General features: G+C 32.7%; 3 protein-coding genes and 1 long non-coding RNA gene across 4 annotated transcripts; 3 read left to right on the forward strand and 1 right to left on the reverse strand.

Annotated features, from left to right (window-relative positions):
• The first annotated feature begins 5,645 nt into the window (after positions 1 to 5,645).
• LOC111198674 lies at positions 5,646 to 7,465 on the forward strand. The gene is made up of 3 exons (XR_007339741.1): positions 5,646 to 5,983; positions 6,525 to 6,953; positions 7,032 to 7,465. It is a non-coding gene; the product is annotated as an uncharacterized LOC111198674 (long non-coding RNA).
• A 2,675-nt stretch (positions 7,466 to 10,140) lies between these two features.
• On the forward strand, positions 10,141 to 14,539 carry LOC106403147 (heavy metal-associated isoprenylated plant protein 41-like). The gene is made up of 6 exons (XM_048778966.1): positions 10,141 to 10,220; positions 12,027 to 12,170; positions 12,242 to 12,396; positions 12,576 to 12,858; positions 13,999 to 14,087; positions 14,190 to 14,539. The coding sequence occupies exons 1-6, from the start codon at positions 10,141 to 10,143 to the stop codon at positions 14,537 to 14,539; spliced, it is 1,101 nt and encodes a 366-aa protein (XP_048634923.1).
• Positions 14,540 to 15,372: 833 nt separating this feature from the next.
• Positions 15,373 to 16,217, forward strand: LOC125609461 (pectinesterase inhibitor-like). Its single transcript, XM_048780919.1, has one exon. The coding sequence runs from the start codon at positions 15,607 to 15,609 to the stop codon at positions 16,135 to 16,137; it is 531 nt and encodes a 176-aa protein (XP_048636876.1). The 5' UTR covers positions 15,373 to 15,606; the 3' UTR covers positions 16,138 to 16,217.
• Positions 16,218 to 21,666: 5,449 nt separating this feature from the next.
• On the reverse strand, positions 21,667 to 23,625 carry LOC106409303. The gene is made up of 5 exons (XM_048780920.1): positions 23,403 to 23,625; positions 23,083 to 23,209; positions 22,712 to 22,999; positions 22,394 to 22,627; positions 21,667 to 22,261 (listed from the first exon to the last, which is right to left on the reverse strand). The coding sequence occupies exons 1-5, from the start codon at positions 23,579 to 23,581 to the stop codon at positions 21,821 to 21,823; spliced, it is 1,269 nt and encodes a 422-aa protein (XP_048636877.1). The 5' UTR covers positions 23,582 to 23,625; the 3' UTR covers positions 21,667 to 21,820.
• Between the last annotated feature and the right edge of the window lie 1,122 nt (positions 23,626 to 24,747).

The following is a 24,747-nucleotide window of genomic DNA, read 5'->3' on the forward strand; positions in this document are numbered from 1 at the left end:
GGATATTGACTTCACAGGTTAAAGATTGGCGGGACTGATGTATAACCTGGACTGAGACAGAGGGCTTCCAGATCAACACAATTCTACCATCTTCATCAGACGCATGATTAGAGGTAAACTTCCAACCATTGCAGAGTTTTCCCATTAAGTGACTTAGATTAGGATCCTTGATATGGGTTTCCAAAAGAGAACCAAAAATAGGCTGATGGCTACTAACTACTAAGCCAATCACAAAAAAGCTGATGTTTGTCCTGGTCATTTAGGCCACAGACATTCCAAAAAATAAGTTTACTATACATAGTTAAAGGTTTTGATGCCCCTCAGATTGAAGAGCATCTTTAGTAACCAAAATATCGAATGAGTTGGAGGTGGGAATAGGAGGGTTAGATGGGATTTTAGGATTAGTTGAGGGAGGAGGTATCAAAGGGGGCAGAGATGAAAAATAAGCTAATTGGCTTAAGAAAGAGGGAAATTTTTGGAGGTCAGGATTAGAGATTGATCTTTTTAAAGTGGCTTTTTCTGTGGTTGAAGGTGAAGAGAAAGGGAAGACAAAACCTTCGGATGAAGAAAATGTTAAGGGAGGAGAAGCAATATTTGGTGAAAAAGTGGCTAAAGAGGATGAGAGAGGCAAGGTTTCAGAGGACAGATGAGGAGGATTTTTATAGTCAGAGGGTTGAGTTGGGGGCACTCCAGGAGGTGGGGATTATGATGGGAGAGTGATGGGGGGATTTTGGTGGTTAGAGGGTGGAGGAAGTGGCGGGTCGAGAGAGGGTGCTACAGGATGGGAGTCCATCGAAATAGAAGCGTCATTAAGAGTAGCTTTTGGAGCTAGAGGAAGGACCTTCTTTGAAGAAGGGAGATTTTTCTTTGAGAGAGGAGGTAAAAGAAGGCAATTACGGGATATATGACCAAGTTCTTTACAGTGTGCACATGTGGGAGGCACCCAAGGATAATCAACTTGAACTTCCACAACCTCGCCGCTTTGTCTGACAAACTCGACAATGCGAGGCAGAGGTTCAGACAGCTTTACTTCTACTTTCACATGCGACAAAGTCAAACTAACGAGATTTAAGGTAAAGTCATCTGTCTCCTTTGGTTCTCCAACAAGACCAGCATCTAGACTAAGACCTTCTTTGTAACGCAGATCCAGCGGGACACCAGTTAAATAAGCCCAGATTTGGATTGCTTCCCTTGGCGCAGAGCACCCATTTGAAGACCACTGAGAAGTGTGGAACATTGAGTCCCCAACATACCACACATTTTTCTCTAGAATCTTTTGACGGAGGTAATCGCTAGGAATCCTTACTAGCATAGATCGGGAGCGAAGATTATTATGAATCTCAATCTTTTTTCTTTTCCCCCACATGTGATTCAACACACTCTGAATCTGATTAAAAGGAGGAGGCCTTCCATTGAAATGACAGACAATAAAGTCTTTATGCATCTTTGCACCTTTTTGAAAGACACTATCCGGAATCAAGACCCTAGGCCTGCCAGAATCAGACAGAGAGATAGGAGCGAGCCTGGTAAAAGTTTTATCTTCTGATTTTCTCAATCTCTCTACTAATGAAGGGTCCGGGGGGATTGAATGTTTGAGGGAAATTTTTTCAGTAGATGAGTACGAGAGTAAAGGGATAGTTTGCAGAGAAGATGAGGGAGGGTTTAATTTAGGGATTGGGATGGTATTTTGCAGGAGAGCAGGAGATTTATCTTTGGAGGATGAGGCAGAAGCTTTGTTTGTGACAGTGGGAGAGGTTTCTTTAGTTGGGAGTATGGTGAAGGATTCAGAAGCTGGAGCAACAGCTACAGTACTTTCAGATCTGGAAATAAGAGCTACAGTTCCAGATCTAGTCTCAGGGTCAGCTGAAGTTGCGGCTGCAACACCAGTAGTTGAGGGAGTTAGTACGTTGGAAGTAGTTGGAGGTGGGGTACCATAGACCTTCTCTACGGGCCTGTACATGGCAGTACGTTGAGAACGTCGAGTAGTTTTGGAAGAAGAGAGGGAGAGAGGAGGGTAATGAGTTACGGGAAAAGGAGAGGATGGGTCAGGGGGGTCAGGAGGGTGGGGAGGGACGGGGGAGCAACTGTCACCAGCGGTGTCAAGCGGCGGACTGAAGGCGGAAGCGCTACCGGACGGGAACCAGGGGTTCTCCATTGGGAACCATGCTAGAGAGCGTTTTTTATTTCTCAAAGTTATATAACTCACACAGTGTCATAAGATCACATGATTTTGTAGCATATTTTATGTGAAATTGTTAGAGATGGCTTCTTTATCTCCACAAGACACATCATACAATAGTCTTCTTGTTTATTCTTACCGAATTTATTATCCGGAAGTTATAAAGTTTAATAACGTTTTTCTAACGATTTAGAGATATTAGGTTCTATACATCGGCTTTTGATCATAATTAGGTAAATGCTTCTTATGTATTATGTAAGTGCAAGATGCAAACATAATAGTATTTCTTAAAGTAAACAGAGAAACAAATCAATACAAGCAAACATCTATGTTTTATTAGAATTTTCTTTATATAATCTATTACAAGATCTGCTTAATTCAACTTTTACACGTTTAATGTTAATACCCTAACGCTACTAAAAATTCCTAAGTTACCTGCTTATGTCTCTTTTCCGTCAAGTTCTTCACCCACTGCTTCAGCACGACCCAAGAGCACTTCCAAGAGCTTATTTTTCTCTATAAGATCAGCCTCTATGTCTATGTCTCTATCTCTTTAGAGACGACCCATATATATCTTATATTATTTTCCACGTTTTCAAAATCCTAGTCTCCAAGGCAACATGAACATCTTCCATATCAATAAGTGCAATTTTTTTTTTCAGAATGCACTTATTCATCTTCCCTTAAGTCATAAACTTGCTCCTCAAGTTTATTCCTTTTTTTTTATCTCCAGTATACATCCTTGCTCTCCAAGTCTACACGACTCCAGCTCAGCATCTTGACTCCACATGGTCTTCACCACTCAACACGACATCTGCTTCAACAAATACGTCAGCGACTACTTCATGGCAGACATCTTACATCTTCAGTGTCTTCCTTTTAGCTTTGTGTACCGATCAAGCACAACATTCTTTTTGTTCAACAACCATGTTCTTCACTTGGAACCTTTCCATACCAAATGTGTTTTTCTCCCCCCATGAAATGTCCATCACACATGTTTTTCTCCCCCATGAGATATGCATTCTCTGGACCAGAACATCACCATTCTCCCCCTGCTTGATTGCATACTAAACTAAAATACAAATGCTTAAATGTCAAGCCTTACAAACGTACCCGTCTGCTTCTCCATGCGTAATTATGATACAACCCCTGCTGCATGGGAATAGATTACAAGTACTGCATCACGATCTGACGCACCTGTCGAACTACCCTTCGACCAGCTTCTATTGAGGACCTGGCTTCCTTTATGTGTCGTCTTCTTGACCATGAGCCTTCCCCATCCGCACCGACTGCACTCTGCACTCGTTGCTATTTTTTTGGAATGATTTCACTATCACCCTACTGAAGATCATCTCGCATCACTTCCTGACGCACTTCGATCTCCTTTCCCTTTGTGCCACAAATAACCTTTTGTCCTAGCTCCAGACTACATGCTTCTTGACCTTCTTCTAGATCTTTCATGACAGAGCTGCACCCTTCTTATGTTGTCTCATCCTTGATCTCATCAAGTAAACCACTTTTGGCTAAGAGCACCTCTTCAACCCTCTTGTGTTTAATGAACGTTTTTTCACCTTTTTGGCCATGTTTCTGCTCTTCTCACGAGCAAAACACTCCACCTTCTTGTGTTCAACCTTCCCACATAACCAACAGCACATCTGATGTTGCTTCTTGTTTGGCCTGACACAGTTGCTGATGCACCGATCAGTTTTCTTCCTTGTACCAGATGCACAACCATGCTTCAAAACCTCTTGTTTGACTTTCATGTTGTTGCACTGATGTACCAACTTTGGTTTATTAGTCATAGCTGCACGATGTAGAACTTCCTGCCGTACTTCTTGTCGTACGTCCCGACGTACTTCCTGACAAGCTTCTTTGGCTTCAACTTTTGATGTGCTTCTTTGCACAAAGTGCGATAGCCTCTTATGTTGTACTTCTTTAGTACTCTCAACTCATTGATATTCCAGTCCCTAATTCATCTTGACTGGTTGTTCGATAACGCCAGTACTGTGTGCCATGTTTCTCCATCGTTGATGATTAATTTGTTGTCAAAACCAACTCTTGTTTGTTCAAAGGCCCGCTTTTTAGATTGGTAAGGTGTTCAAACAAAGGCATTTGCTTTTGAATTGGTTTTCTATAATTTACAAGTAAACTGATTAGTCTCTCTTTTTTATCTCTTATTTGGATTTTGCTTTAGTTGAAAGGATGTGCCAGACATGTATATTTGGGATGGAATATTGTTACGTCAAAACCATTAAGCTCGGGTGTTCAAATGATGCTCTTTTGTGCAATGTGATAGTTGGGGCCAATCAGCTTAGAGGTTTTTTGTCATCATTTATGAGTACAGGCTGTACAGCCTTTTCTTTAATTGCTCACTAGAGATTGATCCGCGAATCTGCACGGATATTGGTTTTTACATTTTTATACATTGATATTTGTTTTTCGTAATTAGTGTTATATATTTTAGATGAGTCGTAATATAACTAATTATATTCAGAAGATTTGGACTGAATTGAGTAATATGTTTAATTTTGTACAAATATTCGAATCCGTTTCAGATACATTTTATATTTAAATATTTTAGGTTCCTATACATCAGAGTCGAACTCATCCATACTCATAAGGACCCAACTCAAATCCACACATACATTTATAATATTCAAGCAGAGCCTAATTAAAAAAAAAAACGATACCCGAAAAGAACAATCCGTACCTAAATGGATAACCAATGTTCATACCTACCTAATTTTATAAACTAATAAAGAGGACTATTTCTATGTGTTTGGCTAAATTAGGTGAAAAAGAAAGAGTTTTTTTTTATATTTTATTTAGTAAAATAATTATATGGAGTGAAAAATAAAATGCAATAAATGTAATACATTTTTATTATTTTGATTTAAGTTATTATTTTATTCACATAAAAATTTGTTTTTTAATTATGTTTTTGGCTACGTAATTTTCGACCGATTGAAACTAAAATAAAAAAATGGTTTTAGTAAAACAAACTAAACCGTACATTTAATCATATGCAAAACTCAATAATTTTACATTTTGATTTTATAACTGACACAAAGTTAATGTTGATTAACTAATAAATAAAAATCTGAACTATTATTATGGTAATATAATTAATGATGTGATGCATTGTTAAGGTAATATAACTAATGAAATTGTTAGACTGAGTGAAATATGAAAACACAATTAATGTAATTATATTAATGAATTACTAAAAAGACAATATACTTATTGTTTTATATTGCTATCTATGTTCCAAACAATTCGTATTTATATTGTTATTCATGTTTCCAAAGAATATCAAAAATACTTCAGTTTTAATAATCTAATACTATAAAGAAGAGTGTCTCTCTTCTCCTATTGAGACACGTCATCAAATAGAGTGATCAGCGTTCAACACGTGTCCATTTTTTTATAAAACGCTACGTTTCATTTAAACGATGTGTTTGTCATTTTTTTTTGGCTACGTTTGTTGGGTTTTAGGTGTTATGGAAACAGAGGAGCCCGATAGAGAGAAACCCTTACCGTCCTCATCTGCTTCCAACGAATTTTAGGTTCATCCTACTGTTCGACGGCGACGTTGTTCATATACCTTATCGCAGCCGAGGTATCTATCGATTTTCTTGAAGTTCATCTCAACGAGTATCAAAACAGGCACCGTAACGGAACTTCTGCGTTCAATTATTTTCATTAACACTCTAATTAACTCTATTTTCCCACACATCGCACGATCTGTCGTTCAATACATCCTCCTCTTCTTCCGTTATGAGAATCTGCTGCAGCTATATATATGTAAGTTTCTTCCCGTAAAATTCATCATTTCATTCTTCTGAATCCTTAATTTAGTTATGTTCTTAAAGAGAGTCTCCAATAGTTGATGAGCGAAGAAAAGGGCTGTGTCTATTGTTTTGTTTTTTTTGTATCAGATATTAAAGATCGTAACTTTCCAGCTCATTTTTTCAGCTAACCTTCACCTAATTTGCATTTAGATTAATGTTGGTTGAAACAAACTTAATTCATGGTATTTACTTATATGAAGAGGAGATGTAATCTATTTCACTGGATTTGGTTTTATATTTATTGTTAATGGAATCACTTAAAGTATATGGTACAAGCAGAATCTATGTGGGTTTTATTGTTTTATCATGATCAATTCTTTTGTCCTTTTGTGATTCTAATTGGTGGAAGCTATACACTGTTTTAGAGCCTTTGGCTCTAAAGATTTTGATTTCTGTGTCAAAAAATTTCTTGGTACTTAGAAAAGGTTATAACTTTTCTTATCATGAAAAGGCATAAACTTTATTACTATTGTTGTTTCTCTATGGGGACTCAGGTTGCGAAGATAAAGAAGTTTCAAAAAAAAGGTGGCAAAGGAACTTTGAGATGGGTTCGTTTGGACGACGATGATCAGGATGATCGTAATGAGCTCGCCCTTTTCTTCCTTGGACCATCTGATCTGAAAGGAAACAACTTTCCACAAGTGGTGTAAAAGTAATTCAGCTTCAAGGACATAGAAGGATGGCAAATGCTACTGATGATATCGGTGCTTCAAACATTGCAGTTTCTGATGATGGATACTCCAGAAAGCTTATGGCTAGCCATTGTTCTACCTACACGAAAAGTACCTAGCTTCTCTGGCTTCTTGAACTATATGGAGTCTGATTCCAAAAACTCTGTTAGAAAGTGAAAGGCCTTAGATCGTCATGGAGACTTTGATGATGCGTTGTTACCTATCCAAACTAACCATTCAAGATCGCCCAACGTAAGATTTGTTCCCTTTTGCTTACAAATCTCTTACTAAGAGGCTTTCCTAACTTTTCAGCAGAATTGATGTTTTCAGAGGGATAAGAGCTGTATAAAGTGCGAAGAGGATTGTTAAAAAAAGAAGCTTCACTGTTGGTATTGAGCTATACTGAGGCAGCTAAAATGGTATCAATGTCAAATGCGTGGCAAATCCATTGAAGCTGCAATTTGGATTCTACTTTTACTTTTTCTTATAGATAATATTCTATACATTCAGATACGCATTATAGAAATCAGTGCTTAAGTATTAAGATGGCATGTTTGGCACTGTGGTAGTGAGAGCACGGTATGTAGAAAAAGACAGTTACAAAAGACCATGTTAGAGTTCCTTGATATTATGTGTAACGAGTTTTCCAACAGGTTGATTTGGCACAATCTACATTTTTAAATGTACGTACTAATTCCTTTTCTTTTTTTGAACCAATATGTACTAATTCCTATGTTATGATATTATGAAACATAGAAAACACATTTATGTTAGATTATTTATTGAGAAAGTAAGAAATTAAAGTAAGTTTGTCTTCCTCTTTATTAGAGCCAATTCGAGTTGAGCACATTGTGTTTGAAGTGGATGTTTTTTAATACAGAAATGCATCTTGATTAGAATATTCAAAAGTGGTTTCCATCAAAAATAAATCTGATTTTCGTTTTACTTTTACAACCAATCCGAGAAAATGATTTCGTCAGTGATATATAACCTTATAATCCGAGCACGTAAGCTTCCCCTTTCGCCAAAATGTTTCTATTACATAAAACTGGACTGACTTACTAAGTTGCTAAGATGTTTTACTAACTTCCCCTATCTTTCAAGCAAGTTAGTCCAAAACGGGCCTACGAAATACATTCAATCTATAAACGAACCTAACATCTATTCTTACAAAGTTACAAGGTCCAACCAAAATGAGATGTAAACAATCCCACACACATTTTAGAACATATATTACCCAGTTTTAAAACTTCATGCTTCTAGAAATACTTGGTAATGTATGTTTTACAAATGTGAAGAACACATTTCTATTAAAATGTTATATATAATTATATAACGGTTAGAAGATTAAAATATCTATATTAGCAAAATAAAAAGAACCCATTTCTATTGAAATCATCTCAACCATCAAAGTGATACATATTATCCAGACTCAGAAATGGTTACTAATATTTTTAATAATGAACTAATAGTATAACACATAATATATCTTCTAACCATTCTATAATTATATATAACATTTAATTTTAATCTATTAAATTTTAAATGTTTTCATTAGTTTTTTTTATATACACCAAAATAGTGAAAACGTAATAATACAGTGTATACTAATATGAAAATATTTTCCGGACCAATATATTTTTGTTTTAAGATGAACATAATAATAATTCCACACAATGAAAGAATATGTCAACAGAAAAACAAATTCAATAAAAATATACATCGAACTTAAAACATATCCGAACACCATATTGCTTAACTACTCTTAAAAGTAAAAAAAAAAATTAACAGCATACAATTGTTTAGCATGATAGTGAAGATATTTCTAACAAAAACATGATTCTAAAAATAACTAATAATCTAATCGTAAACAATACGAAAAAATTGTAAAAATTATAAAAATAATTGTCATGACTATTATAAAAATAATTCTAAAAAAAATAATGTATATTATGTTACAATAACAAATAATCCGCGTGAAACACAAATATATGAGAAATAAAAAAAGTATTATAAAAAAGAAAAAATCACATAATTTTTAAAATATTTTCTCTAAGTAATTAAGAAATAAAATTTAATAAAATAGAACTAATAAATTAAATATAAAAATAAATAAAAATTGTATTTATTTAAATTAAAAACCATATAAAAATAAGTGTAATAACTTAATGAATTTTGAAAAAAATGAATATAAATTTAGTATGATATGAAAATAAAATGTATGTAACTATAAATATTAAGTTGAAACATAAGAAAAAAGGTAAGATATAAAAGTATAAATGAAAGTAGATAATATAAAGTAAAATAAACAAATCAAAATATATGTATTACAAAATAAAGAAGAACACGTTTCTATTAAAATCATCTCAACCAACAAAGTATAAAATTTAGTTATTGCAAAAAAGAAGTCAAAATCATAATAAAACCCTATAAAATAAAGTAGCCACATATATAATCAAACCTCTCCACATAAAAACAAATATTAAACCAAATATATTTGTTTCCCGTGTGTGAAGTGCATACCGACCCTAGAAAACTATTCCCTTCTTTTCCTGCTGCCACATCAACAAATATATTAACCACAGCTAGCCACGTGTATTATTGAGAAAAGATAACGAGTTTGGTTTCTTACGAGTTTTTCATTGGGCTCAATATTGGATTATCGTTTAAATTCTCAATGGGCCTTAATACCACCAAAAACATGAACCACATTAATGTAGTTAGGGTTATTGCTTGGGAACTTCCTATCAAAACTCCTCACCGTGTATGTTCTTCTTCGATTCATCTTCCAGGCGATGAGGAATCTGCAAAGCGTTATTGAATCATGCTTAATCCAAGCGTCGTCTTTAATGCAATCATGCATCACCCTTTATTCCCTTCCTCTGAATCTTCGAGTATAAATAGGTATGCTCTCTACCGACTCATCAACTCAATCCTCTCAATCAAAAGCTTTTTAAAAATCAAGTTATAAAAATGGCTAACTCCCTAATTTAAATACTGGTCGTTGTACCTCCACAGCTTCACTGTTGAGGTTTGCCTCCCTCTTGCGACTATCATTGAATCATGTGCAACCTCCCTCTTGCGTAAGATCTCTATCTATCAGTTCATTATAATCCAGATCTTTATTTAAAAATTTGTCATTTGCTCATGATTTTTTTTTTGTTTTTAACACCACTCATTCGCTCATGATCATATTTAGTTTTCTGGCTGTTTGGCGTGAGAAATTATAAGTATTTGAGTTGTTCAATAGATTCTCGCTAATAACTTCGTCACTGAAACAATTGCATATTTGGGTTGCTCCTGACTTTTCTTATTAATAGATATGTGTTGTGGAGATATAAGGTTGCTCAGAATATAAATAAGGTGATTCATATGAGATGAATAATGGATCGCTGAGTTCTCTCCTCATGTTTTTTTATCAGTAGCACTCGAGTATGAGATGGGTGATGCTCATATGGCTATCCAAGCCATATTGGTGAGCCAAGCTTTGCATAAAATGGGCCGCTCTTTGTCGCGCAAGTGATGGAAAACCTTTAGAACAATTCCGAAATAAGTGAATGACTTAAAGCGTATATCTAAAGTTGTTCTATCTAATAAAATATATTTAAAATCTATCCAGCTTCTTTAACGACTGAGTAAAGAGACACTATGTCAATTTAAAATGTATAAGAGAAGCTATAAGTTTCAATAAATTTAGAAACAAAAATATTACAGATAGAAATAAGTTATAATTTATTTGTTGGATTTGAATTACAGTTTTGAGTAAATTAATATATTTTACTTCTTGATTATAATTAATGACATTTTCATCATAATATTTTAAAATAAAACAAAATATTATAATCAACAAGAATAACAAAATATTCAATATAATATTAATTTATTATAACTATATTTTTCATAATATATAAATTGTTTTTCACTTGCTTACCCGCCCGTAGGGCGGGTTTTACCCTAGTATAAATAAATTCAGATTATCGCGTTGAGGACAGTGGCGTTTGCGTTTACTTGTCGCTAATTAACGCTTGAAACAAAAAGCCTTTTTCCCAAAATCACTATTCCCCTTTAGGTAACAAACATGTACTTTATGAGCTTGAACCAAATCAAGTCAGTGATCACCTCTTTATGTTTTGAGGGTAAAGCGAACAGTCATTTCCATTTCTAATAGAAGCTGAATCGTCTGGCTTTTTTAAACTTATTACTAGGGCTCCGAATGGTAACAGCGGGTAAGGCTGTGCAGGACAAGCGGATTGGTTAGTGCGGTGCGGTTTAAAAGTGGTTTGTGTTAGAAAAACACATACTGCGGGACAAGTGCAATTCATCTAATAGAAATGGTTTAAGAAATATATGAATCGTGACCAAAATAATTAAAAGTGTGGGATAAATACTTAAATGGTATTTATAAAATAAAATATAAAATAATATTCTACTTGATATTATAAATATATTTTACATATTTTTATAAAGTACAAATAAATTATAATCCGAAAATAATTTTTTTTTTATTTTCTCATGGCATATTTGCAATATTATCTCTTATTTGCCTCATATATCTTCCATCAGTCACCTTCAAATATTAAGCAAGAAAGAATAAATGTGCACAAGTGTAAGCTCTTCCGCTATACTTAGGCTCCGAATAGTAACCGTGGTTAGAGCGGTGCGGAACAAGCGATTAGGATAATGCAGTACGGTTTAACTGCAGTTTGTATAAGAAAAACACATACTGCAGAAAAACTGCGGCTCATCTGAAATAAGCGGTTCAAAACCAAATATGAATGGTAACATGTATATGAATAGTGTAACTACGGGATACACCTAATATTTTTTTTTTACAAACTAAAATATCGGTGATATTAATATTATTTTCAAAATAGTTATTTTTATTTTAAAAAGTATTTTATATATCTGAAATATGAAATTTAATATAGAATTATTGAAACTTTATAGATAACATCATATTTTATTTAAAATATTAAATTCGCAAGTTGCTTTTAAATAAAATTAATTAAGTTTGTTATTTAAAATATAAAACGTAAAAGTTTATATCAAAATTTTACTATTGAATCTTTATTATGTAATTTTATAAATCATAGAACAATCGATAATTGTTTTTGGTTCTTTTTTTTGTTTTCGGTTCAGGTAACAAAGTCATAAACTGGCTAATATTCGAAATGAACTTGGATCCCATTTAATTCCTATTTAGTTCCGTTTTATGAAAGAATGAAAAAATAATAATAATTAAATTATGGTTAGTTTAATAAAAACTTATTATATATTTAGATGGGTCAACCTATTTCTCTAGATTCTAAGAATCATTGTGAATAGATTTGGAGCTTCCCTTTTACAGGGAGTTGATGCAACCAAACTGAAACAACACCATCATCTTAATTGCAGAAGATTTGACCGAGTCGTCTTCAACTTCCCACATGCCGGTTTCCACGGCAAAGAGTCTGATTCCTATCTTATACGGTGAGTGCATGTTTTGACTATGCTGCTCAAACTTTAGTGTATCTTTTTATTTGTAAGATTATTTGTTGTAGGAAGCATAGGGGACTGGTGTTTGGATTTTTCCAAGGCGCAAGCCATATGCTAAGAGCTAATGGAGAAATTCATGTTCCTCACAGGAATAAAGCACCTTTTTCTCAGTGGAATCTGGAGGAGCTCGCTAGCAAATGCTCTCTTGTGTTGATTCAACCAAGGCTGGCTCTAGCCATGCTTAGTGAAACATTTGCAAAAGGTCCCAAAATTTAAAAAAAAAAACTATTTAGACATAAGCTCCTAAAAGAAATTTTAGGCTTCCAAATTTGTAAAAAGAAATTTTACATAGATAATGCCACGGACCCCTAAAATCTCAAACCCAACCCTGGATTCAAAGTGTGGCTTTCGAGAAAACAAATTACCCTGGTTATGAGAACAAGAGAGGAGACGGGTCCAGATGTAACAGAACTTTCATCTTGGGAGATTGCAGTACTTTCAGGTTTCACGTATCTACGGAGCTTCATACAGATAATATGAAATGGAAACAAGTGAAGGGAGGAGAATCAAAGCGAGAACAGTTCGTTGAGTGCACTAACCGCGTCTGTAGAGTTTCGTCTGAGATTCATATTGGGGAACTAGGAAGGCTATCACCACGGGAACGGACCAGATTTCCTTACAGGTACACTAAAGAATCACCAGAAAGACACCGCCTGCGCTTTGTAAAGACTTTGCAGTTCAAGCTAATCAAGAACCACCCCCAAAAGGTTTTCATGGAATTTTATAAGGTGAAAGGACGAAAAATGTTAATACGGAACATATATTCTCAGCCAAGCACTGTAGAGAATCATGAAAAAGAAGCATGAGTAGGCAGAGAAACCACATGATTCACTACCAAAACTCTTAAGAATAGCATTGTATGTCGTCTTATGTTTATTTAGGCTCGAGTAGCTCAGAACTGAGATGATGATCTCCATGTGGAGATGATATTCTACTACTTTAGGATAATTTTTGTGTATATGTTCAGTCTTTTGTGTGTAGTAGAAGGAAAAATGGTTGCGAGAGATTTTCTCAAAACTTTGTGTTTTTCCACGCTATGACACTAGGTGGACCCGAAGGTTCGGAACGATTCTTTTTGTTTTACTATATGGTAATCGCACAATATGATTTTTCTATAGTTTCTCGTAGACATGGCGACGACAATCACTATCCGAGCGGAAAAACACTTCAATTTCATTAAATAGGTAATTAAGTAAAACTGAAACCATGAAAGTTTCAACTAAAATGCAGCGAAATTTGGTCTTGACAAAAAATAAACAAACCAAAACTGTTAGAAACTGGTAAATTTCAATGGAATTTTCTTATAGAATTACTACTAAAACTATATAAGCTTTAATAATAATTAAAGTACGGTCTTGGTCGTTAATCTATCGTTTTTATAGGTATAGGGGTATATGTCAAAACTCTATGATTGTTTTATGACCATTGTTATCTATATATAAACACTCAAAACCCTACATAGATTCAAGTATTCTCACCTTATTACACAAAGTATATATTGGAACTTATAAATAAATAAAAAAGTATATATTGGTTTCTCTCCTTACTCAAACACACATATCAGAAGATTCACTCCGGCAGTATGATGAGGGTAAGTGCCCTTTGGTTTTCCTCTTATAGTTAGTTCATTTCGGTGAAAACAACATTTGTTGAGCAAAACATGCAATATTTCTAGGCATTCTTAAAATAGTGTTGTAAACTTCTTTTTTTTCTTTTTAATAATGTTGTAATTATTTTCTGTTATATCATATATCTTTCTTTTTGTGCAGCAAAGGATAGTTCTGAAGATTGATATGAGCGAGAATGAGAAAGCAATAAAGAAAGCTATGAAACTCGCGTCAGGAGCATCAGGTACGTAACACATCTCTATGACTTCTTTTGCATATAACTTGCAAGGCAAGTTAGGTCACGTGAAACGTTTCAGCCAATATATTTTTGTTTACGTGCATGCAGGTGTGAGATCTGTCGGGATTCAGGGACAGAACGATCAGTTGGTTGTTGTGGGAGCGGGAATTGACACGGCCGAGCTAACACGTCTGCTCCGGAAGAAAGTTTGTCCCACCACGTCCATCGTCACCGTTCAGGCAGCACCGCCTCCACGGCCCCAGCAGCAGCAGCAGCAACCGCAGTTTCATCTAATGGAACATCACAACGAGATGGCTCCGGCTAGAAGATGCATATGCGAGATACCGAATTCGGGTTTCTGCGGGTTTTGTAGACTACCCCCTTACCAGATGGTAGCTCTGCCATATCCAGCTCCCGTGGTCTACCGTGAAGAATCTGATGGTTGCAGAATCATGTGATGTGAAGCTTTCAACTTTGAGTTGATGATATTTGTTTGAGTTTCTTTTTGTTTATACAAGTTAAGACATTTTAAAATTCGTGGTGCTGTAAATATTGTGACATGTGACATGGGACTAAAAAAAGATTCATTAAACCGCAGAAAAAAAAGAAAGTAAAATGTAATGTTTCATGATCGAACTATACTCAAACAAACTATTAAAAGAAAAAAGATTATACGTTATCAAAACTCTTCATCTGTGTCCTAATCTTCTGTTACAAAGTAATACTTCTGCGTCTTAAATTGTTTGAGTATATACCCTTTATAATCTGATGAAATGATTTACATTTTAAATAGTTTTCTTATAATATGTGTATGTTTTGTCCTGAATCAAGTTGTGCTTAGTATAAACTCTTTATAATGTGATGAAGTCAAGTCCACTATTATCATTTTTAAGGACTTTGCTTTGGTGAGTGTATAAGGACTGGGTCGTGGATAGAGAGAGTCGTCCACATTCCAAAGAAAATTAGTTTTCATACACACAGAAGTTATGTATTTATTATTTTTAAATTACTATTTCGTTGAGTATTTCGTATATTCTTAGTCTAAGAAACCTTAAGGAAACTTCATAAATGAAGAGAGTGAAATGATTGAAGGAATATATATATTGCATGAGCTGATGATACATTACACACATCTGTATATCGAGAAAAAAGAAAAAAAAAAACTTAAAATACAATATTAGTCTTAAACATTGGTGTCTTTTTTTTTTTTTTTTTTTTTTTAAACATTGGTTTTAATCTTGTTTGGAATTAGCATTTCAGCCCATAGATCAATTAACAAGTACTGATCCAGAAGGCTCAGTATAATATTGGCCCAATAAGTTGTTATTTGTTTTCTGTTTGACCGTTGCATATTTCCCGCCGATTTTCTGAAGGCAGACAAAATTACTAAAAACAGATCTCTTCAACAACAAAAAACAAAAACAATAAACAAAACTCGCTTTGAACTTTCGTTATTGTTTCATTTTTTCAAATATAAATCTCTATTCATCATCCATAACCCTAATCATTCCAGACCTAATAAAAGATGATGAAGCAATTCACCGGACTTATCTTTCTCTGCATCATTTCTTTCTTCTCCATCGGTGGAAATGCTGATTCCAGTTTAATTTCCGATCTGTGCAAACATTGTGACGACCCAAAACTCTGCCTCTCTACCATCAAGTCGCGCCCTGAGTCTGGCGAATTTGCAGCCACCAGCAACCAAATTGAGATTATAGCTATCTCCGTTGCATCGTCAGACGCATCTGCTACTTCTGCTTACATCAAGGAAAAGCTGAGCCACGAGGATTTGGAGCCAGCAACGGAGGCCACATTTGAAGACTGCCAGAAAAACTACCAAGATGCTGTGGAGCAGCTCGACGACTCAATATCCGCCATGCTCGCTGACGCACATGCTGACGTTGACGTCTGGCTGCATGCGGCGATAAGCGCCATAGAGTCATGTGCTACCGAGTTAGAGTCACGCGGAGGAAATGATGCAGAGCTTTCAAAGAGAAACGAGGTGTTTCTCAAGTTGTGCAAAAACGCTTTGGTGATAAACAAGATGTTATCCTGAGAATGTTAATCCCCAAAACTTGAATATTATTTATTTTATTTGGTTTAATTAAGATGAAAGTGGTTCGGTCTGGTTTATTAACAACGGTCCTTGCCTTCAATATAAAACTAGATTTTAACTCGCACATCCGTGCGGATATTTTTTTTATTTTATAAATGTATTTTATATTATTAAAAATGTTTTAAATATATAATTTCTATTTTAGTATTCTATATTGTGTAACTCTATAATATTATTGTTTATATTTATTATCCGGATTAATATATAGTGATTTGTTTAATACATTTTACTTTGTTATTAATTTTTATTACTTACTAATATATTTTCGAGTTAGGTACAATAAAATAAAAATATGAAATAATCAAATAGATAGCTTCTTTCAAAATATGTTTTCTTTAATTTATACATTTTGATATAATACATTTTTAAAATTTATTCTATAGAAAACAAATATGTTTAAGATAATTTATATTTACATGTTGTGTTTAAATAAATATACTTTAACATATATTATTTTAGTGTTTTACGGATTTATAAGTTAAAACACTGTTTTGTTTAAATAATATAGCCCTACTATTTTAGTAAATTTTATACATAGTAGCATCTATCATATTATTTTAGTAAAATTTATTGATATTTGGATATTTTTGGATGTTATAACTATTAAGTTTCCTTTTTATTCTTAATGAAGATTTCAAAATATTAGATTGCTTTAGTTTTTACAACATATATAGTTTGTTTTTTGGTGGTGCATTTCAAAAAGTTATTCTTGTCAAAAAAATTTTAAAAGTTAAACTACTATTTTTTAGTTTGAAAGATTACATGAATTTTGAATTTATTTTTGTTACTATGTTAATACATTATTTTATATAAAAATATTTGAATTTTGGTAATAGTTTCTAAATTTTTCCAACTGATTTTGTTATAATTAAAATATAAGAAGATTTATAATTAAAATTTGGTTTGTCATTAAAAATTTTAATGAGTTACTAAAATTTCACAGTTTTCTAATAACATATTTTTAAATACTATATGAACTAAATGTAATTATTACTATTATATTTTTGTATATAAAAATTTTAAACAATATATTGTTGAGATTTCAAAATAAATAAAAATATAATATATAGTTGTAGATATAAAAGTTTAACCTATGTTTATAAATTTATTTTTGTATAAAAAAATTATATAGTTTACCATTTTTAACCCATTTTAATGATGAGTGATAATTTATTTATGTGAATTTTCTTTAAAAAAAAAACAGTTTGTTAATTTACGTTTTAATATAATTTTGTCATATTTAATTCATATAGCACTTCTATTTTTATATGATACAGAATATAATTAGAGAATTTATAAAAAAAAATAGTATATAATTTTTATTTTCTTGTTTTAAAATAACATTTTAGTTAACAACGATTTATAATAATATTAAATTACTAATTAAGAAATTAATTAGTGTGTTATTTTATAAAAAATATTTAAATTTTAAGTCAGATTTTGTTAGATTTTTTCTCAACAGGTTTTGTTATAATTAAAAACTAAAATTCAAATTTATAGTTGGTATATTTTTAATGTAAATAATCAAATATATCACATTAACTAATTTTTTAAGTGGTCCTACAAGGACTTGTTAATGGTAGATAAAAATAGAACTCTAAATTAATAGATTAGATCTCACACACTGTGATTAGGATGATTAAGGTCCACTGAAAATGAATACAACGGTGACCTAAACATATTCATAACGTAATGAATGTAACTAATATTTTGGGAAACAAGGTGGGATAGAATAATCAAGAGTCAAGGTTGGAGATATATAATCAGGATTCAAGTCTTATATTTTCGGGGAAATGATACGCGACTGATTTGGACATTATTTAAAAGAGGTCAGTTGCTTGTAAGATTGGGTGATGGATAGATTCTAGATTCAGTGTCCCACAAAATGACAAACACACAAATACATTTCTTCTCCTCTTGGGCCAATTATATATGTACACTTATTCTATGCTTTAATCTATGTATTTCTCAATATTCATCACTCAAAAAAGCAATTCAAACAATCTGCATCACAGGTGAGATCATAAGAGAAAACTTGCACTCTTGTAGAGGAATTCAAGATACCACTAAGACCCCACCATTGGTTGCCTTTCCTCTTAACAACGATAGAATCTTGCTTCTCTTTTTATAAATATCAATGGATAAAACTATATTTTATCATCCAATTTGATAGTTCGCAAAACCGCCAAAAAAGCTTGATTACACTAATCATATTCTGGTATTCAAGTAAATGCAAGCATAAGCATTCTTGCACATTTTCAAAAATATTTACACATGATCAATCGATGGTAATGTTTAGATTGGTTAGCTAAGTATTTGAATTTTACTGAATCAGATTCAAGTGTGGTGATACCATGGAAATACGTTGAATATCTTATACATTAAAACAGAAGTCATGACTTCTTTTCATGTGTGATTTTTTTTAGTTTGGACCATTTCTAGAAAATATTATATTTTACATAAGTTCATTATTATATCTTTTAATATCTTTATATTTTTATTTGAAATACAAATGAATATATTTAAAATGTTCTAACAAAATCTTTTTAAATCTTCTTAGAATCTTTTTAAATTTACTGTTGAAAATGAGTTAGTTTTAATTTAAATTATCATAAAATATAATTAGAAATTAAAATTGAATATATTTTTGGTTTATAAACGAAAATTTAAATAAAATGAAATTAATTAATTTCAAAAATACATTTACTAATAATTTCAAAAGATTTTTTTAGAAATAAATATTTATTTCTATTTTAATTTTTTCAAATTTGTTTTCTAATAAAAATAAAAATCATGATTTTTTGATGAGTGATATTTTTATTTGGACCACCATTTAAATTTTCTATTAAATGTATATCACTAATGCTAATATATAATATTTTTAACTACTTTAATCATAATATCTTTTATATCTTTTATTTAAAAAAAACAAATTAAAATTCTAACAAATCTCTTGAAAAAGATTATAATAAGATCTTAATTGTCATAAATTGAATATAAATATTTTCAACTAATTTTGTAATTAGTAATGAAATTTTACTAATAGAATAAAATTATATCCTATTTTATCAATTTTATAATAATATCTATCATTTTAAAATAAAAACGTTATATTGAACAAAATATGATAAAAATATTTTAAATTTCTATGTTAACATATTTTATTTTCATAAATATAAAATATTTATGCTAAAAATATAATATGTTGGTTGAACGGGTTAATATTAGTAAACTATATAATACATGTATAAAAATTTATCTTATCTTAAACTTTTTAATATACAGTAATTTATTATATAAAATTAATAAACATTAAAAAAATTACTAAAAAAATCTAACGATTTGAATTACGGATCATGATTATAATAAATTAAATACAAAATTGTTTTCATATATGTTGTTTCATGCATTAAAAATTTTAGTTTCGTAATCAAACGCAAATTCAATGGGACAAATATATAATAAGCAACATATATATGTGATGATTTTAATTTACAACATGAAAAATATAAAATTATTATATTTGACATAATTATACAAACATTTAAATATGTAAGTAACATTAAAAATATATAGTAATTATGTAAAACAAATATATATATATAAATGTGAAAATATATATCCGCACGGTTGTGCGCGTGAAAATCTAGTTTAATATTAATATGCAAATTTGATACGTTGGATTTCGAATATGGGAAATTCAAGTTGAAGAATCCGAATAAGAATATGACTGGTACGAACGCAGAGGTTACATATGCGACTGTAGGAATATACGGTTGCAAGAGATGTGGATAATTGCAGTTTTAATCGCTATTAAGAAATTTGTATGACTGATACAATGGTTAGAAATTGTTGTGTTTGTAGGATATTTATGAGTCAACTACCAGATACAATAGTAGTGGTTTAATAATAAATTAACAATATATATACATATATATATAATATTAAAATGCATATTATTATAATAAATATAAAATTTTATTTATAAAATTACACTATTAAATTTTTGAAAAATTATAGAAAATATATTTGTTTTTAAATTTTCTAATATAAATTAAATTATTTATATTTTAGTATTTCTATTATTTTAAAAATAAAATTATTGTATCTTCATGCAACCGTCTGCAATCGCTCGTAACCTCAAACGTTAGTTAGAACTATTTTTAAATTTAAGATGTTTAAAATGGTTCGAAGCAATTTAGGTATTTTCTATGATTGTTGGAAACGTCAAAATACCGTTACCAACTACAAAATTTGCGTTTGCAGATAGTAGCAGAGAAACTAGTGATGCCTAATTTGTATGTTTGGAAGGAGTGGGCAAAAGAACCAAGGTGACAGAAAATGGACGAAAATCAATTTGAGAAATCTAATATTTAAAGATAATTGTAAAGTAGAGTTGCCTACCTTGGAAGCACACAAATTCCAACTGCTTCCATCACACTAATAATTATAGGCCTTAAAGACCCACGATAATATAAAATCGGCGTCGTTTCACTCTGAACAAGCCCTAGTTTTTTAACACAACTCACAACCCACAAGTCTTTCTCTTAGTTTCTTCCTCAGCCGGCGACATCCTCAAGCAATCCAGGTTCTCTTCTCTTCTTAGTTCTTACTGTACAGTAACTAAACTTACGATAATAGATAGGAGATTCTATTGGAAGAGTTAATTTTTCTGGATACTACGATCCACTTTTGAAGCTGTATCAATTTAGCTAGTGGACGCATAAACTATGTCTCCTGTTCTCTTCTCTGTTTGATATAATATTCTCAGCTTAGTCAGTTTGATGAGGGAATCCCTGTTAGTTTCAGACCTTGCTTGGTAAGTTGGTAACTTGGTATATGTGTATTTTTGGTGGTGTTTGCTTATATATACTAGTATTATGGCCCATGCATAGGCGAATTATTGTTAAAATTACTCGTACCAAAAATGATAATTGTTTAAAGTGTATCATTATAATTTAATTTTAAGAGAAAAACATGTTTTGATTTCCCAAAGAAAAAAAGTGTTTTAAATTGTTGGCAATTCATGAAAACTGTAATCAATTTTGACGACAAATTGAAAATCAAGCTAAAGCCTCACACTAGTAAAAAAAACGTAAATAGCAACGGTCAAAAATCGTAGCTATGAGTGATTTTTCGTAGCTATATGGAGAGCTTGCTACGAAATGCGACGATTTGTAAATCGTAGCTATACGATCGTAGCAAATTCGGTTCGTAGCAAAAATCGTTTCAACATGCTACGAAGATGCTACGGGCGTGTACGTGGCAAGTTGCTACGATTTAGAGACGAACGGTTTCGTATCTTTTATTTTGTTTGCTACGAATTTGGACACGCTTAGTTCGTCGCACAATTTGCTACGGTTTAGAGATGAATGTTTTCGTCTCTTTGTTTTTGTTTTGCTACGATGATTTTCGTGAGCAGGTATTTCAACAATTTTTTTAAAAAAAACTAATTAGAAACAATTTTTTTTTGAAACAGAAACAGAAATTATATTACATATTGAGCCTCTTAAAAGCTCAAAAGGTTCAAAAGATCAAACATCCAAAAGATTCAACATTCAGAAGGTTCAAAAGATTAAAACATAATACTTAAACTTGATTTAGGGCAAGCCACATCTAAGAACTACAAACCGAGTGTGTTGCACCACCTATTTAACTCAGAATTGCTACTGGTGATGTGTTGAGGTTGTGATTCACCTTGAGCTGGAGACATATCACGAGCTGGAGATGGTGCTTGACCTTGAGGTGGAGCTTGAGACTGAGTTGGTTGTGCAGTAGATGCAGCATGATTGGAAGCTTGAGGCTGAAGAAACTGCAGAATTGTGTCTAGACTTGATTGAGTTTTAGCCATCCCTTGGTTGAAGTCAGTCTTGATAGCCTGAACATCAGACTTCAAAGTCTGGAAATCAGACTTGATTTCCTGAGTGATGGTCTCCAAACCACAAACCCTCGTCTCCAAGCCGATGTTTCGGTTGAGTGAAGCAGGAACTGACTCAGAAGGATGTTTGTTGTTGAATTGAACACTGCCAAGCCCATAAATGGTGCCCTTGCGTGTCTTTCCACGCTGAAAAGGACACAAAAACAAGATAACATTATCACAGAGAAAATTCAGTCACAAAAAATGCAGTCTGATCTTGTTACAATTTCAATACAAGAGTAAGAAGAAACAAATATAATGAGCAAGAGAGATTATTACCTTGATGTATTCTTGGTTTAGGAGAAGGCGCTTAGAATTTTCTGTGGCAGCAGTTGAGCAAGTTTGGCTATCTCCAACTGGAGAACCATCTTCTAACATCTCTTCAACTGCTTGCTCAACCTCTAGAACCAGTTGCTCAGTTCGTTCGTCCATGAAGGTCCCATCTTTGCGAGTATGAGTCTTCCTTGCAAGGTCTGTATATGAAGGTAGTGTATCCAAACCTTGGTCGATCATCTACAACAAAGGAACAACAGAAAGTTAGACATTTAACATTTAAAAAAAAGGAAAAATGCAAGTAAGACAAGTTGGAAAGCTGACCATACGATACCCAATATTTACAAAGCAGCGTGGTCCTGCACCATGGACGTGCATCTTCAACCCCACAGGAGCTGAAGTGCGAGAATCAGCTGCTGATTGGCTCTTGGCTTTTGCTCCATCTGTTGACCAATTCGCAAGGACTATTTTCCAGTCATTCTCACTGATGTATTTAGGTTGCTTGTTCTTTTTCCTTTTTTGGCTTATGCGTCCGCAGATAGACACTTGAGTCTGAAGCTTCCATTTAAAGTGGATTTCCTCATGAAGACTGTCTTCCCAGTAGTATTGTTGCTGGAAAAGAAGAGAAGTGATTAGTATTGTTGCTACAAAAATATACTTAGGAATAGAAATGGAGATGGTTCAGGATCACTTACTATGAATGAGTGCCACCATCCTATTCTCTTCGGCTCTGGAACCTTTATCCAGCTTTGCCACGGGCCCCAGTAATCTCCCTGCCATGTTGCTCGGATAAAAGCATGAACTTCAGGATCAACCCCAAACCTGCAAAGACAATGTTAAGCATCAAACAAAATCACATAAAAAGACTTAGCTAACGTCATTAAGCACACGGATAAGAAGAATTAGCTAAGGACAATATTAACACTTAACTAAAGTAACTAAAAAAGACATCAAATTTATAATAAACAATTAGCTAAAGGTCAATAACTAATGGTACGTAAATGATATCACTTACCACAATGCTCCATTGGGCTTATCAGGATGAAGGTGTGGCTGGTTTCTTCTGGATGGAGCACGTAGCAGAGCATCTTCTGTTCTCCTCACATAGGTTGGAGGAGCCGCTGGAGGAGCCGCAGATCCTGAACTTGAAGATCCTATTGGTTGTGCAGGAGCAGGAGTCGTAACATCAGGCATTGACGTGGTTCTCAATTGAGGTCTCACGTATCTCACATCTGTAGACAGAGATTAACATAAGAAGCTGTTAAGATTGTAGAAAAAATTAAAACACAAATCCGAAACTGAAAGCAAACCCTAACTATAACGTGAAAGTAAAATCGAAACAGAAAGTTCATACCGTAATCTAAACCGAAAGCAAACCCTAATCCCAAATCGATAACCAAAAGCGAACCGTAATCTCAAATCAAAACCGAAAGCAAACCATAATCCCAAATCAAAACCCTAACCATAACTTGAAACCCAAATCGAAATCGAAACCCTAGAACAGGAAAATCTAGGTGTGGCGATTGAAAAACGAAACCCTAACTGGAAGAGAGAAACACAAAATGAAAAGAGAGAAACAAAGAGATAAGAGAGAGAGAGAAATCGAAACAGACAGAGGTGAGAGACGAGGACCTGGAAGAGTCAAGCTGGGAGGGCGAGGACGACGACGGTCGTTAGTTGTGTTTCCGGTAGAAGCAGCCATGGAAGAGAGAGCTAGAAGAGAGATCGAAGGAGACAGAGGTGAGAGACGAGAGGTGAGAGAGGTGAGGACTTAGAGAAAGGTTACGACTTTCTTAAGGAAACAAAAGATAAAAAAATGCTAAGTGTGGGAAAATGGGTTTTGGGGTCCAAAATGTTGGAGGGAATTGGGTTTGGGCTCTAAAATGTTGGAGGGAATAATAGATTTTGGAGATTTTGGAGAATTTGTAGAATTTAGGGGTTAATTAGGGTTTAGATAGGGTTTAACAATAGTATAATTAGGATTTTCAGTATCTTTTTAAAAAAATTATACATTAATATTTTTTATATGAGACAGTTTTATAAATTACAAATTACATAATAAAATGTTGAAGATTTGTAGAATTTTAAGAATTTAGGGGTTAGTTAGGGTATAAATAGGGTTTAAAGATAGTATAGTTAGGATTATTCATATCTATTGAAAAAAAAATTATACACTAATATTTTTTATATGAGAGTTTTATAAATTACAAATTACATAATAAAATGTTGAAGATTTGTAGAATTTTAAGAATTTAAGGGTTAGTTAGGGTATAAATAGAGTTTAAAGATAGTATAAGTAGGATTATTCATATCTTTTTTAAAGTTATATTATACATTCATATCTTACAAACACTAAAAAA

The sequence above is a fragment of the Brassica napus genome, chromosome A5 (assembly GCF_020379485.1).
Source record: "Brassica napus cultivar Da-Ae chromosome A5, Da-Ae, whole genome shotgun sequence".
Taxonomy (NCBI): domain Eukaryota; kingdom Viridiplantae; phylum Streptophyta; class Magnoliopsida; order Brassicales; family Brassicaceae; genus Brassica; species Brassica napus.

What these genes read in the sequence shown, in the direction of transcription:
- LOC106403147 (XM_048778966.1), top strand. Translation starts at nt 10,141, where the DNA reads ATGGGTGATGCTCATATGGCTATCCAAGCCATATTGGTGAGCCAAGCT. An exon ending in GGCCGCTCTTTGTCGCGCAA is followed by an intron (nt 10,221 to 12,026) that starts GTGATGGAAAAC and finishes CATTGTGAATAG; the next exon opens with ATTTGGAGCTTCCCTTTTAC. An exon ending in ACTCGCGTCAGGAGCATCAG is followed by an intron (nt 14,088 to 14,189) that starts GTACGTAACACA and finishes ACGTGCATGCAG; the next exon opens with GTGTGAGATCTGTCGGGATT.
- LOC125609461 (XM_048780919.1), top strand. Translation starts at nt 15,607, where the DNA reads ATGATGAAGCAATTCACCGGACTTATCTTTCTCTGCATCATTTCTTTC.
- LOC106409303 (XM_048780920.1), bottom strand. Translation starts at nt 23,581, where the DNA reads ATGCCTGATGTTACGACTCCTGCTCCTGCACAACCAATAGGATCTTCA. An exon ending in GATGGTGGCACTCATTCATA is followed by an intron (nt 23,000 to 23,082) that starts GTAAGTGATCCT and finishes CTTCTTTTCCAG; the next exon opens with CAACAATACTACTGGGAAGA. An exon ending in TAAATATTGGGTATCGTATG is followed by an intron (nt 22,628 to 22,711) that starts GTCAGCTTTCCA and finishes CCTTTGTTGTAG; the next exon opens with ATGATCGACCAAGGTTTGGA.